General features: G+C 34.0%; 1 protein-coding gene across 1 annotated transcript; it reads left to right on the top strand.

Moving 5' to 3' along the window:
- Nucleotides 1–3373: 3373 nt before the first annotated feature.
- Nucleotides 3374–14757, top strand: LOC110021291 (UDP-arabinose 4-epimerase 1-like). Its single transcript, XM_020719730.1, has 10 exons — nt 3374–3822; nt 5368–5372; nt 5818–5934; nt 6040–6147; nt 6241–6332; nt 12998–13139; nt 13311–13405; nt 13520–13649; nt 13739–13883; nt 14226–14757. Exons 1-10 carry the CDS (start codon nt 3780–3782, stop codon nt 14459–14461), a joined length of 1113 nt encoding a protein of 370 aa, XP_020575389.1. The 5' UTR covers nt 3374–3779; the 3' UTR covers nt 14462–14757.
- The last annotated feature ends 207 nt before the right edge of the window (nt 14758–14964 follow it).

Raw genomic sequence — 14964 nt, 5'->3', positions numbered from 1 at the left:
GAGAGCACTTTCGATTAAGGATAGTCAATAAGATTGAATATTCAACATATAATAGCAATACATACAAGATTTAAGTTGTATAACTTATGACTTGAAGCTTAAAGTGGATGCGAGGGAATGAAGATAATACCCGATTAAGATCTCATGGTCCTATCATCCCGGATCGTCGCGGTCTCTGATCTACTTAGTCAGAGAAGACAGTCGACACAACCTGACAGAAGAGTTCTTTTTAGCAACCATGAGTTGGATCGTCCATGAAATCCTTGTAGTTACAAGATGGATGTTTGTCTAAGGAGATAAATTTAAGTCAACATTAGCTAACATAATACTTTATGCTAATTAATCGTACCCTTATGATTCACAATTCAAAGAGTATTAAACTATTGGGGAACAAATGAGCTGTGATCTTGACCGTAATATAATTGTGCAATTTGACGGCAACCATCATGTCAGAGGGCTCTAGTCATAACTGCTATTTTGTGGTGTCATTTGACGGCAGAGTCGCGCGGACAGAAGACTCGGGCCATATCCTTATTGACATGCAATTACTTTGATTGTGGATATATTGATATATTTGATATGACATACAATCTTTGTGAGCTGAATTTAATCAAAATTTTGTCCCTCTCGACAAACTGCTGCAGAGGGCGGATAAAATTTGCTTTAAATCTTTAGTGATTGAGTTTTTATTTCAAATATTAGGTTTGTTACTGTGAAAATTTTAATTTTAAAAATTAACCCCTTAGGTTAAAATCTTTGATCAATAAGATCATCATCAAGATATTGATCATTTTATATTTAAAAAAGGCATTCAGTTTTAGCAGTTTAGACTTTTAGAATATAAGTCCTGTCGACTGTTGTTTTTTTTAGGAGGATCAAATTAGTTTGGTAATTTGGATTTGTAAACTCTTATTGTAGGATTTGAATGTTTATTTAAAATCTACTAGATTCGCTGACTCCAGTTCTTGCTAGGAGGAGGATCAGACTAGTTGGTAGGACTTACAACCCTGCCCTATAGACAAGGCGGGTTGATTAGCCCGCGCAATATTCTCGAACCTATTATTTGAGCATTCAATATGTTTGGTTGGAGCACATACAAGCTTTTAATTTATGTATTTGAATAACTAAAAGAATTTTGAGACTTTAAAAGCTTTTGCAACCCTTAAACCATAGCTATGATTTGCAATTTTGAACAAGAGATTTTAAAATCACGTATCAGATTCTTATCTCTATAAAACTTTTAAAGCATACACAATTTAAGAGAGTTTAAATTGAGTTTCAAAATATTTTCATTATTCCAAATTATTGCATTTGACTTAGGAATAACAAGAAGCTTATATAAACTTTAAAGACATTTAGTCATATTGAAATTATAAGTTTTTATTTGGAAATTATCACATGCAATGTTATATCTTCAAGGTTTAAGTGGGACCGTCTTCTATTCGCTACTTGACATGTTGTGAAATCGGTAGTGAATTAAGAAAGCTTCATATTTGAATCTTGCTTCGCCCTAGGAGCCTAAATCTGAAAAAATCAACCTTGAGTCTATTTTTAAACCCTACGAGCGTAATTTTAAAAAAGCTCAATTTCAAAATATTTTGAAGTCCTCTGAGCTTAAATTTTAAAGTCTTATTTTTTAATATTCGCAAGCCTTTAAAGTTTTGTGTTTTAAAAGCTATAACTTTAAAAATTTTAGAACCTAAAAAGCTTAAATATTTAAAAAAATAAAAAAGGTCCCTGATATTTTATGACCCTAAAAGCTTAAATTTCAAAAGCTCGAGTTTCCCAATCAATTTAAAGTTTAAATGAGGCATTCTTTTTTTTTTATGAGTTTAAAAATTCCAAAATTTTAGTTTATTTACAAGTCCAAATTCACTCGGAAGTTTGGCAGTCTGTCGACATCAACCCCAATAGGAGGTACAGTAGAATGTCGACTTTTCAGTTATCTCAGAAAATCGTTGGTCAGTTTCATATGACATTGTGGTCGAGAGCAAATTTATAATTTTCATCCCAAGGTCTCAAAAGACGAGGAGCAAAAATAACATTTAACCCACAATTTTAAAAACTACGACGGGTCTTCAGTGCACCTACATGAAGGGTTAGATTGTAAATAAAGATCCCTCAATTTTGAAAAAAAATAATTCTCCAAACGAGTTTGTGTTTTTCCCCTTCTAATGGGTACTTTGCTCTCAAATAGAAGTTTTTTTTAAAAAAAAAATTCTCAAATTGCCCCAATATCGTACCACCAAGAAAGGGTCAGACCCCAATTTTTTTAAAAAAGGAATTTTCCAAATGAGTATAGTTTTCCCCGCCTAACAGGTACTTTGATCTGATTGAATGGAGGTTTTTAAAAATTTCCCTGATTGCCCCAAAATTGTTTTCAGGTAGGGCAAATGATTTTAGAGTTTGCTTGATTACACAAAATGAGAGCTTCAATTTAGACAAGTTAAGAAATTAAGAAGCGAATGACATATATCGGGCTGGGGCAATGGAGAAAATTTTTCATATGGAGTCCAGACGTAGCTCTGTGTGCAGACTCCAGTAATATGTCACTATTTGTGCTACATCAATCCCACCTAAAAAAATATTGAGGTGGAATTGCGAAGGTTATTGCAGTGGAACCACTATTGTTATTGAGAGGATTATTGATGAATATTGAGACATTAACTTCATTAACGCCGTAATAACCCCTTAATAATCCTCAAATAACGTTTCAATAATCTCTGTTATTTCACTCCAATAACCCCCTATAATAACCAAAAAATTTTCTGTGCTGACTCCTGACGTAGCTCTACGTGCGGCGTAGAGTATTCCTGAGTTATTTTCAGATTATTTCTGGGTTATTTTTAATAATCCCGAAATAACCCAGAAATAACCCGCGATCTTTATTTCTGGGTTATTTTGGGATTATTAAAAATAACTCAAAAATAATCTAAAAATAATTCAGGAATAACCTACACTGCACGTAGAGGTACATCAGGTGTCAAGACAGAAAATACGTGCCACAATAACCCCCAAGAAACCATGTGATCTACTTAAATAACCATTACAATAAACTTCCATAATAATCCCCCAAAGTTCGGCTTCAATGATCCCTGTATTAACTCCACAGTAACCCCCAAGTAACATCCACTGTAATAACCTCCTCCGCTGATTAACTTCAATAATCCGCTTGCGGCGTGGGATGGTGGAAGTGGTGATGCACAACTTGGAATAGATGTGTCCCTGTCGTGCGTGAGGTAGAGAGAAGAGACGATGAACAGGGAACAAAAAATTAACAGATGCTTTCATTTTTTTTAATAACGTTTTTTTTTTTAAATTAAATCTCGCGAGGATGGGGAGACAGGATTTCTGTTGAGCGGCTTTCAACAGAGGCTTTCATTTTTTTTAATTACGTTTTTTTTTAAATTAAATCTCGCGAGGATGGGAGACAGGATTTCTGTTGAGCGGCTTTCAACAGAGGGGAATCAATTGATTGTATGGGTTTCAAATAAGTATTTCTGTGGCTGTCGTGAGTGGGGAAGACAAGGACGGGCACGGGAAAATAGGAATCACGGTAGAAAACAGACAAAGTAGAAAGAAGATTTTAGGCTTTTAACGGGAAAATTTGGTAGAAGGAAGAACATGTGAAGGGAGAACAGTGCAAACCTGTATGTGATTTGGTGAAGAATGGCAAGGCTTCATCGATTGAAATCAGGAAGAGACAGATGCCGTAATTGCAAAGGACAGAAAAATCAATGAGGAAGACAGAAACCGTCCAAAAGAAAGAGTACGAATGAATGTCAAAGAGGCTTTCGTTCGTGCTTGTAACAGTGGAAGAGCATTATTTATTTATTTATTATTTCTTTTTCTTCGTGTTTCTTTCTTCTTCCTTTTCTGTTTTTCTTATACCGTCAACACAACTCAAATAGGGTTACAACTCCACATACTAAAATCAGCCCTTATCCCTCCTATAAATAAGAGAGGATTAGAGTACGCTAATAAAAATAGAAAATGACCAATTTACTTCTTATCCAAACAGAACTCTAATACATCAAGTATGCCATAATAATTGGCAATTATGAAAATTATAAATGAGGCAGTTTAGTTGAACTTGGGAGGGCTATGGTTCTATGTTCAACATTGTGACTATTATGTTTAAAATTATGTTGATACATTCAATGAGAAGTATTACTTTGTGGAAATTTCAAAGAGTGCCCTTTATTTTATTATGTAATTGTGGAAATTGCTTGCATGAGATTTGTCAAACACACCTAATTTTATTGGCATATTGTTGCAAGCAAAACAAATCAACATTAGTTGATATAGAACATAGACTTCAAAAGAAATTATCATTGGAAGAACATTGGGACCAATTGTATGTTTGGTTTAAGATTATAAATAAAATGATGCTTGAATGTTTGAATATTTTGTATGGTTTTTTTGCCTTTTAACTAAGCATTATTTGCCTCTGGACTATTTTGAAACCATTATCTATTTGTTTTGTTAAGATTTTAAGTGAGAGATTATGAATGAATTTAGTAGAAACTCCAAAAAAATTATGTGAGACTTTATCTAGATTTTTTAGTATTGATGAATATTTCAAACATCATGTTAAAATTATTGCGTTTATGACTAAATTTTCCTGCAATAATCATTACCTTATTCTGTAAAGCTTGTTAAGTATATGCCTTCACAAAAAACATGCTTAGTCAAGTATGACCTTGTTAAAGAAACTTTATAATTTATGAGGATTCTTTAAAAAATGTTTTGGATGTAGAAGATGATTTATTAGTACACTATGAATCTATATATGATCTCAATTGAATCCGAACTTGTATCTTCATTAAAACATAGTTATGAAACTAAATCTATAATTGAACAACAGTTCGAAATGAGTCTAAAATTGAAGGTGAGTGTGAAGCCATATTAGAGCTTGAGTTTTTGAGACAAAGTAAATCAGACCTTGAAGCTGAACTTAAAACCAGAATTAAGCAAGATTGATATTCCAAATTTGAAGTCGACTTCGAGCATGAGGTCATTGTTGAATCTAAACCTTTTTTTATAAAGTGATTTTGAAATAGAAAATGTACTTGTGACCCTTATTTTGACTGAACCTGCAACTTGAATTGTATAGTTATAGCTTTAATTAGAAACTAAGTATAATTTTTGCACGTGAACATGAATCTATGATTTTATATTAGAAATTAAATCTGTCTTGAATATGCAAGCGAATAAACAAGCTTTTCGTAATAGATGAATCAATTGAACAAGATTTAACTCTTTATGAGGTTTTTAGTGAAGTTATTTTTACAAATCAAATTGAAATTATTGTTATTATTATTTTTGTTTTTTTTGGTTCATTGATTCCATATTCCTACAAAGAAAGGGAACCTTATGGAGAAAACTAGATTGTGTCAATATTTCAAATAATTTGTTAACATGGATTGTCTGTAAGTAAGCTTGAAATTTAAAATTTCATTTGTTTGATCATGTTTAATGGAACACATTATACATATTTGATTTGTAAGCTATTTGGAAATTTTTTTTTGAAAGAACTTGTCCATCCATAAAAGCATAATGTATTTTTGTTGTTTATTTGCTTTAAATTTACTTTTTCATCTTGTCGAGTATTGATTATAGGTTTTTATTAGTCTCTTAGGATGCTTAATTGTGTGTCACTATTTTCATTACTTGCCTTGTATCATAACAGGACAGACGAGCTCCTAAAGAAATTTTTTATTTTTTGTTTTACACTTGATTATATTGAAATTTCATTATTATTATTATTATTTTAATTTTATGCTACTGATCTAATGATTTTAGTGTGGCTTTCGTCAGTTTGCTATACATGAAGCTGGGGTGATGCATGTCTTAGTAACCGGCGGAGCTGGCTATATCGGATCACACGCAACTCTTCGACTCTTAAAGGACTCCTATAGAGTAACCATAGTGGTATGCTTCAATTTTTGTATCAATCTTAGAGTTTCGATCTCTTTGTTTTTTTCTATAATTTTATTTTCAAACTATTAAGACAGATTTTTGGCCCCAATTTGACAGGATAATCTTTCTAGGGGAAATATTGGGGCTGTTAAAACTCTCCAGAAGTTATTTCCAGAGCCTGGAAGGCTTCAGTTTATTTATGCTGATTTAGGTGATGCTAAAGTTGTATCCTTATAGTTTGCAAGGTTAACATATATATACGACTACTAGTTCTTTCATTTTTTGTAAAATGGGGGACTGTTCCTTAAATACAATTAGGTTGACCGCATATTTGCACAAAATGCATTTGATGCTGTGATGCACTTTGCAGCAGTGGCTTACGTTGGTGAGAGTACTCTCGAACCTCTCAGGTAAGCTTACTTTTTCTTTAATGGATGATTTGGGAATTTCGCTACTTTTTTTTATGCATGGGATGGATTTGTAGTTCATTTTAAACACTTAATTGAGTACCCCTTATGTAGAAGTTAGTTACTATTGAAGATGCAAAAGAAAAGACTTGTCAAGTTTTTTTTTTCTTTTTTCTTAATTTTAAAATCCAAGTTGTTTTGTGTTTAAAAAAGAAACTCAAAACAAGTTCTATATGTTTTTAAAATTTTAAAAACAGGGTGGTTGGCAAGGTGTTGGTGATGGTTTGGCTTCTCCATAGTACAAAGCTTCTACTGAAGGCGGTGGAGATGATGAAGAGGGAGGATCAGTGGATGAATTTTATCTAACCAGTGCTTTTTGCTTCTAAAAATAATAAATATATAAGGAAAACAAAAATATTTTTACTACAAATTATAACAAATATAAAATAAAAATAAGTAAATCTAAAGTTTAAAATAATAAAAAATAATTAATAGAAAATGATACCAAACAGGCAAGGGATTAGATTTACCGCTTGGTCTGTTAAAAATGAAATGCAATGCAAAAGATTTGCAGAAAACTATGGTTACAATGTATTTGAAATACTTTTGCATTGTTTGATTCACTGTAGAATAAATGTAGAAGACTTATATTTTTTTGTTCGGTTCGAAGTATATTGAAAATAATGTATTCACTAGGGCAAAGGGTAGTAGGCGGCGACAACGGGCGGTGGGCGAGGACAAGGAGCGGCAAAGGGCTGGTGCAGGCTGCGGGCGGCTGTGACCGGCAGCGTGGGGCGGTGGAGGTGGGCGGCAGGCAATGACGACTTGCCTATAATAATTTAAAGAAGTAATTAAAATTCGGTCAAATCGGCCTAATTCTAAATTTCAGCAAAAATGAACTGCGTTGTAAACTTCAAGTTCATTAAAACTCTACTTTGTATTTGTAAATTTTCATACCAATCATATAATTTTATCAAATCCCTGCAAAAGAATTATAGTACACCACTAATTCACTCAACCAAACAGTCCCTAAGTGCATTACCTTTATCTTCTACAACAGCTAGAAGAATGTAGGCTGCTATGATTTTTTTCCCCTTAAAACATTCAACTGACATATGTTGTTAAACTAGTTTGTAGATTACTTCACTGAAGTGTGCTAATGAATCTAGTTGATGTCGACAAATAAAACTGGATGTTTAAGCAGTAAAATTTTTTAAACAAGTTTGATAGGAAATTGTGTAGAATATCTATTCTTAATGTAGTTCCGACTTTTCTTCAAATTACTATGTATTTATTATGTTATGCCTATTAGTTTTCTATTGGCTAACACTTTGCAGTTTCAATAAGTATTTCAAAACTGTAATTTAATAATGAGTTCTATAGAAGGAGATCAAAATGGTACCCTGACTATTTGCAGCGCCCAAAATAGTCTCAGAGTATGCTAATTTAGTCCTCAGACTATGAGTCTGTTTGGCGCAGCTGTTGATTATTTATAATTTGCTGATAATTAGATTATTCTGATAATCTGCAGATTATCAGAATAAGCTGATTTGCTATTTGAGACAACTTACTGGGAGCTGTTATTGAATAAATGATCATTCAGCCTTATTTAGTTAAGATGTTTGCAACAAAACTGTTTATGAAAAATAATAGATAAAACAGATGTCTCAAACTATTATAGTTCAATTGCAAAAATTAAAGTACATTGCTCACTATTTTGTGAGTATCAAAAGAAATAAAATAAAAACAATACAATTACAATTACATGTTAAAAAATTAAAACGTTCAATTTAAAACTCTGACGTCGTCTATCCTTAGCGGCACTGTCCTCTTGGAAAACCATCATAACACGATCACTGTCGTCATGGGAGTATGTCGGAATGTCGGTCTAACGGAATAAACCACATCTTGCTGAAACACCACTCTGACAGTTGTAAAACTGTCTCCCACTGCTATGAGGCTAGTGTGACGTGAGTAAGGGAGCTGGTAGTTCGCAGTAACACAACACAACTCGGGAGGTAACACAACACAACTCGGGAGGTACTCGGGAGGTCTATGAAATCCTAGAGCTTATGCTATTAGTGAGATAAAACAACCAAAAAAGATAATTTGTCAGATCATAAAATTAAATTAAACTTTATATATGAGAACCGAAATAAAGGAAAATCGGTTCGACCGAAATACACAATTATTTTCTATCATCACTGGCCTCGCACACTCACAAAAAAAAAGAAAACAAAAACAAAACAAAAATATAAACAAAACAAAACAAAACAAATAATTTAAAACAAAATGCAAATTCATACTACAACGAATTACATCTCAAATGAAAAATACGAAATTTTTAATAAAACCATAAAATTCAAATCCATACTACAATGAATTACATCTCAAATAAACATATAATAAATAAAGAAGCGTATTGAATCAACATCCAGATATAACATCTGCGATAGACTCCCTTAAAACAGTCATCTCGGCTACACCTTCACCGTTTTGAGTTTCAAATTCAATCGACTTGATCTCATCCTTGGGTAATGATTGACCAGCGAAAGATTCTGATTGTTCTGGAGAGTCAATAAGTTCATTGTCATCAACCAAAGTGAAGATCGTATTTGATTGAGAGGGATGTCGTCGGATGAAATTGTGACGTGTCATAGTGGCCACCACAATATATAATTGTTTGGGAAATAGATACGACGACATATCACGTAAGACAACTAATTTTTTTCTTCCACACCCTAAATATTATTTCAATTACCTAGCTTAAAGAGGAGTGTCGTTTGTTAAACATTTCTTTTCTGCCACGGATCGTGTCACTTGCTCGCTCAAAATCAGCGCTCAAAATCAGGAATATTGTATAAAATCAGGAATATTGTATCTGGTGTCAGGGTAGGGCTTCAGGTAGTCCCTCAACATCGGATATCCGACATCAACCAAATAATACTTTTCTGTTATGAAAGACAATATTAATGAAAAATAATACTTGTAATTTATAGGTTTAAGTGAGATGAACAAACCTGGAGGTGGGTGAGGTGGGTGAGTGGGTGAGGGAAACATTGTGTTCTATTCCTAGTTGCATAGAAAAAAAACTACTGTCATGTGCACTTCCTTTCATCCCGCCATTACAATGTGAAGCAGATATTGAAGTCACGCACTGTCATGATATTTTGGGTAGTTGTACCACTCCGACTAATGTACGCGATCTTTTCATGACTTGGTAATCGCGCATCTACATGTGTACCATCGATTGCCTAATGCAGTTCTGTTACTCATAGTTAGTGAAGCTAAAGTAACAAACTAATAAAACTTACTTTAAAATACAGCATGTAACGGGGATCATTTGTAATTTGTTCAGGAATAATTGCGAACGATGGATCCGCTTGCTTAATCTTTTGTGCTACTATGCTCACAAGTGCTTGTATAGCTTTGGAGAAATATCGACTAATTGTTTCTGAGGAATGTTGAAATCACTTCATAGCTCCTCTAACTGATTTATTCTGTGAGAGAATATATGATGTTATCGCCAACACCTCTATCGTGGTTGTATCTATCGTCCTTTTCATGGAGACTGTGGTTACGACATAACTCATGTAGAAGATCCATAAAAATGGGCGCAGTCATTCGAAAAATACAATAATTAACAAAATAAGATTCTATTTATTACCTCCAATCTTTCAGCCCACCATTCATCTGGAGCATCGATTTTTCGCTTAACGGGATCGCAACCCAAACTTGTGGATCCACGTTTGAGCTCCTTCCAAAATTTTCACTCCTTCAACTGATCCCATTTATTTTTAAATTTGAGTCTGTTGTATTCCCTCTCTGTCAATTCTTTGAACCTTCTAGCAATATTTTGTCAACCTTCCTTATTGAAATATGTAGTTGACCTATTTCCAGTTCTATTTCTTTAATACATAGATCGCAAAAAATATTTGTTACTTCTTTATCCCACATAACACACAGTCCCCCTTCAGCCGCCTTAGACATGTTGGAACTATATGGAACAAAGGAAAATATGGAACAAAGGCAAAGGAAAATAAGTACTTGCATTACCCGATACACCAAGCATTTTCATAGTGTTGCAATTTTCTTATCAAAACAAAAAATAAAAGTACACAAAAAAATTATGTGGTTCGATCAAAGACCTACATCTACATAAAAGAATCAAACATGTTTTATTAAGCTATTGTGTTAGTTTACATGGTTTTGAATCTCAATGAAGAACAATACAACATGCTCTCTTGTGCTAATCAACTAACCAATAAAGTGTAGAAATCACCAACAATGACTAATTTATATATATATTAAAGAAACTTTGAAGAAATGAAGCAAATATAAGTAGTTAGAAGCAAACAGATAGCCCCCAACCAAAATATCCAGCACGAGAAGGTATTCCACGAAGACAGAACACGAGAAGCAAACAGATAGCCCCTCATCATGGGAAGCAAACAGATAGCCCCTCATCATCCAGCGCTGCTTGGCAAAGTTTGCATACATCAGCTAAAATTAGACCTATAATAATATTATAAGCTCCAACCCGTATGTGCTATTTTGATTTACCCAAGCCTCTCTTCAAAGTTTGATGCCTGCATTGCTATGCAATGCCATGCATTATAGATATTACAATCCCCAAAATTCATTTGATAATTGATACAAAAAATTAATAGTAACACTCTAATAAATAGAAATAACAAAAATGTCGTCGCAACCCATTTTAGTGTAACCAAGCCTTAAAATGATATTACAATCCTTAAAATGATATATATAGATGTTACAGTCCCCGAGCCTCTCTTTTATAGCTGTTTTTCAGCCTTAAAATGTCTTCTTTTAAATGAGCTCTTTTTATTACCGTAAGTCTTTGACGAGAATCAGAAAAAAATTCCCAAATTTCAAAAACTTGTGCTATTTTATGTAACAATGCCAAGCTAACATTGCCAAATTTCACAACATTCTGAAAAGTTAAGCATTTAACATTGCCAAGTTTGCAAATGCTTTAAATACACAATGCCAAACTAACATTGCCAAACTAACATTGCCAAACTAACAATTGCCAAACTAACAATTTGATAATTGCCAAACTAACATTGCCAAGTTTGCAAATGCTTCAAATAAAAATTTTTGCGAACGTGGGAATCAGAAAATTTAAGCATTCAACATAAGCCTGAAAGGATGTCAACCCTCATTACAATCACTACTACATACAATAGAAATTTTTGGGTGGCTTGTATGTATCTGCCCCTCAACATTTTTTTTTGTCTTCCCCCAAGTTCCAAATCAGCATTAATCGGCCATCCAAAAAATTGGCAAACTTCCAATATGTCTAATGAAGATAGGGGCATTAGAGAAGACTGCGAAAACATCAGTAATAGCATGCCTTTACAGAACAAAATAAAAACTTCTAGGCACTCCAATTATCAAATGCTTTTGACCCTAAAACAAATGCGTGAATCTTGTTGGTAACCAATCCCTTCGTAACATTCTTCAATGCATATCAATTGCCACAAACTTTGGGTTTGAATTCCCAAATATATATTTACATAAATATCAACCCCACAGATTTGTAGTATAAAAAAAAATTCAGAGAATGGTAAATTCCGAAAAGAATCGTACACATCCTAAAAAACTAATTCGTGCCCAAGAACTTTCTGAATGGTAAAGAAACTCTCAGAATAACGATTTTCAGAGCTTCAAACGCTTGCATTATAAGTCTGAGTTCAAGAAGAACCCTCCTATATTCCTCACGCCCAACAAAGAAGAAGAAGAAAATCATTCTCATTCTTGGACTATTGAAATAAAAAGAAGATGAAGAAAATCTTTGCTATTCAGTTAAGGAGGAAAAAGAAGCATTGACGGTGAGGGAAAACATACCTTACGAATCAGAAAGAAAAATCGAAAAAGAAAAATCGAAAGGAAGAATATTCGATCTCCTCTAGGGTGATGAATCAAAAAGGAATCTTGGGACGGAGAGGGCGAGAGAGATCAGGGGTACCTCCGAAATTGCTAGGGCAAGGGCGGTGGTGAACGCGGGACGGCGGGTCTTTACCTGTGTCGAAGCCTATTAAGGATTTCCCGGATGTGGACGCGGTGCGACACGAATAATTTTTGCGAACGTGGGAACCAAACAGTGCCGCCGCACCCGAATAAGCAGGCCCTATATAAGTAGGAACCTAAATGATTCTCCAATAAAAGACTGTTTTAGTTCCCATTTAAATTGTCTGAGGATTGTATTAGTCCCTATTTAAATAGTCTGGGATTTAATTTGGTATTTTGCACAGCCTTGGATCATTTTGATTATTTTCTTGAGTTAAATTTTGCCATTTTGAGCTGGTTGTGGCTTCATTCCCATTTTGAAAATTTTGCCATTTTGAGCTGGTTGTGGCTTCATTCCCGGATGTGGACGCGGTGCGACACGAATAATTTTTGCGAACGTGGGAACCAAACAGTGCCGCCGCACCCGAATAAGCAGGCCCTATATAAGTAGGAACCTAAATGATTCTCCAATAAAAGACTGTTTTAGTTCCCATTTAAATTGTCTGAGGATTGTATTAGTCCCTATTTAAATAGTCTGGGATTTAATTTGGTATTTTGCACAGCCTTGGATCATTTTGATTATTTTCTTGAGTTAAATTTTGCCATTTTGAGCTGGTTGTGGCTTCATTCAACAGATATTATCACAACATTACTTCAAACACTTTGGTCATTCTGGAGGCCATGGCAAAGCATGGTGTTAGAACCCTGATATACTCTAGCACCTGTGCAACGTATGGAGAACCTGAGAAAATGCCCATTACTGAAAATACTCCTCAGGTTAGTGATTGATGTGCAAATGAGTGCTATTCTATTTAATGATTTTGAACATAAAACATATCAACAATTTGTTTTCTGGTTGTTATTTTTGCCCATAAAATTCTGAAATTGTACAGCAAAAATATTACCAAACAAACCCGTTGCTGAAGTTTTCTTCTTATAATCATCCAGGTTCCCATTAATCCATACGGGAGGGCCAAAAAAATGGCTGAAGATATCATCCTTGACTTTTCAAAGACTACAGACATGGCCATTATGATTCTAAGGTTTATTTCTCTTGACATTTTGTGAAAATTCCTAAATTACATATATCACCTATGATGCTTTGTTTCTAATATATACATGTACATACATATATTTCTTGATGTTGCCATTATTAGATATTTCAATGTCATCGGATCTGATCCGGAAGGAAGGCTAGGTGAAGCCCCTAGACCAGAGCTGCGGGACCAGGGGCGCATCTCAGGCGCGTGTTTCGATGCTGCTCGAGGAATCATACCAGGACTAAAGGTAAAGATTGGACTTTGCTTCGCCAAACAAACCTTACAAAAGTGCGAATTTAACAGCTTTGTAATTTTTTTAAAATTTGGAATTTGTAGGTTAGAGGAGCAGACTACCCTACTCATGATGGTACTTGTATAAGAGATTATATTGATGTAACAGATCTAGTTGATGCTCATGTAAAAGCTCTCACCAAGGCAAGGCCTAAAAATGTTGGCATCTACAATGTTGGAACTGGAAAAGGTCAGGCAGTATATATATAAAGTAGGGGCATTTACATACATGCCAATCAATTCCTAAGCATTTACATAAACTTTGCTTGTTACATTTATACCACCCCAATCTTTCATATCACATTAAAAATATTATTATTTTAACTTTTAAAAAGTGAAATACACATGTTCTCATATATGTAAAACTTAAAGTTTTGTTATTAGATATGTAAATGCATAAAAAATTGAGTTGTATGTATGTAAAGCTTCCCTTTTTATGTTTTGATCTGACTAAAATATTTGATTTTTGAGTAGAACTTCTCAATTTGTAATATTCTTGACACACAAACTTGCTTATAAACTGTGTTATCAGGAAGATCAGTGAAGGAATTTGTAGAAAGTTGCAAGAAAGCTACCGGTGTGGACATAAAAGTTGATTACTTGGAAAGAAGACCTGGGGATTATGCGGAAGTTTACAGTAACCCTTCCAAGATCAAAAAAGAACTGAACTGGACGGCAAGGTATACTGACCTTGAACAGAGCCTCCGGACCGCATGGAGATGGCAGAAGTCGCATAGAAATGGATACGACACATCCATTTCCTCTTAAAGCAATTTCTCTCTTAAAACTCTCAATTATAAGAGAATTGGCAGTGGATCTGAAGTTTCAGAATTTGCAGAAGAGCTCTTTTATTTGTGAATTTTAGGTATGAAGCAGAGTTTTTTATTTTTTTTATTTTCAAAGGGATGGGAATGATGCAATAAGCGATGCAGTTGATCACCATTGCTGCAATAATATTTACTCCATAGAAGTTCCATGATATGTTTTCAGTTTTTTGTAATTTTGAGGAGATATTTACTTCGGTTGCCGCCGGTTTTATAAAACAGTAATAAAGCTTGCTTTTGCTGGGCTTCATAAATCTTGTATATTTATATGCGTAGCGAAATTAACTTCAAATTTATGCACGCGCTTGTATGGATTAAGCCTGGAATCGAAGTTTCATTTGTTGGAGCCGAAAGTATCCAACTGCTAGTCGAGAGAGATGGTATTTTTGATGTGATATGAAGATTAAGGTGGCATAGAAGTCAAAAAAATAAAGAAAGTTTTGAGTG

Source organism: Phalaenopsis equestris, unplaced genomic scaffold (assembly GCF_001263595.1).
Source record: "Phalaenopsis equestris unplaced genomic scaffold, ASM126359v1 Scaffold000130, whole genome shotgun sequence".
Lineage (NCBI taxonomy): Eukaryota > Viridiplantae > Streptophyta > Magnoliopsida > Asparagales > Orchidaceae > Phalaenopsis > Phalaenopsis equestris.
This window is presented reverse-complemented; position numbering and strand designations above follow the sequence as displayed.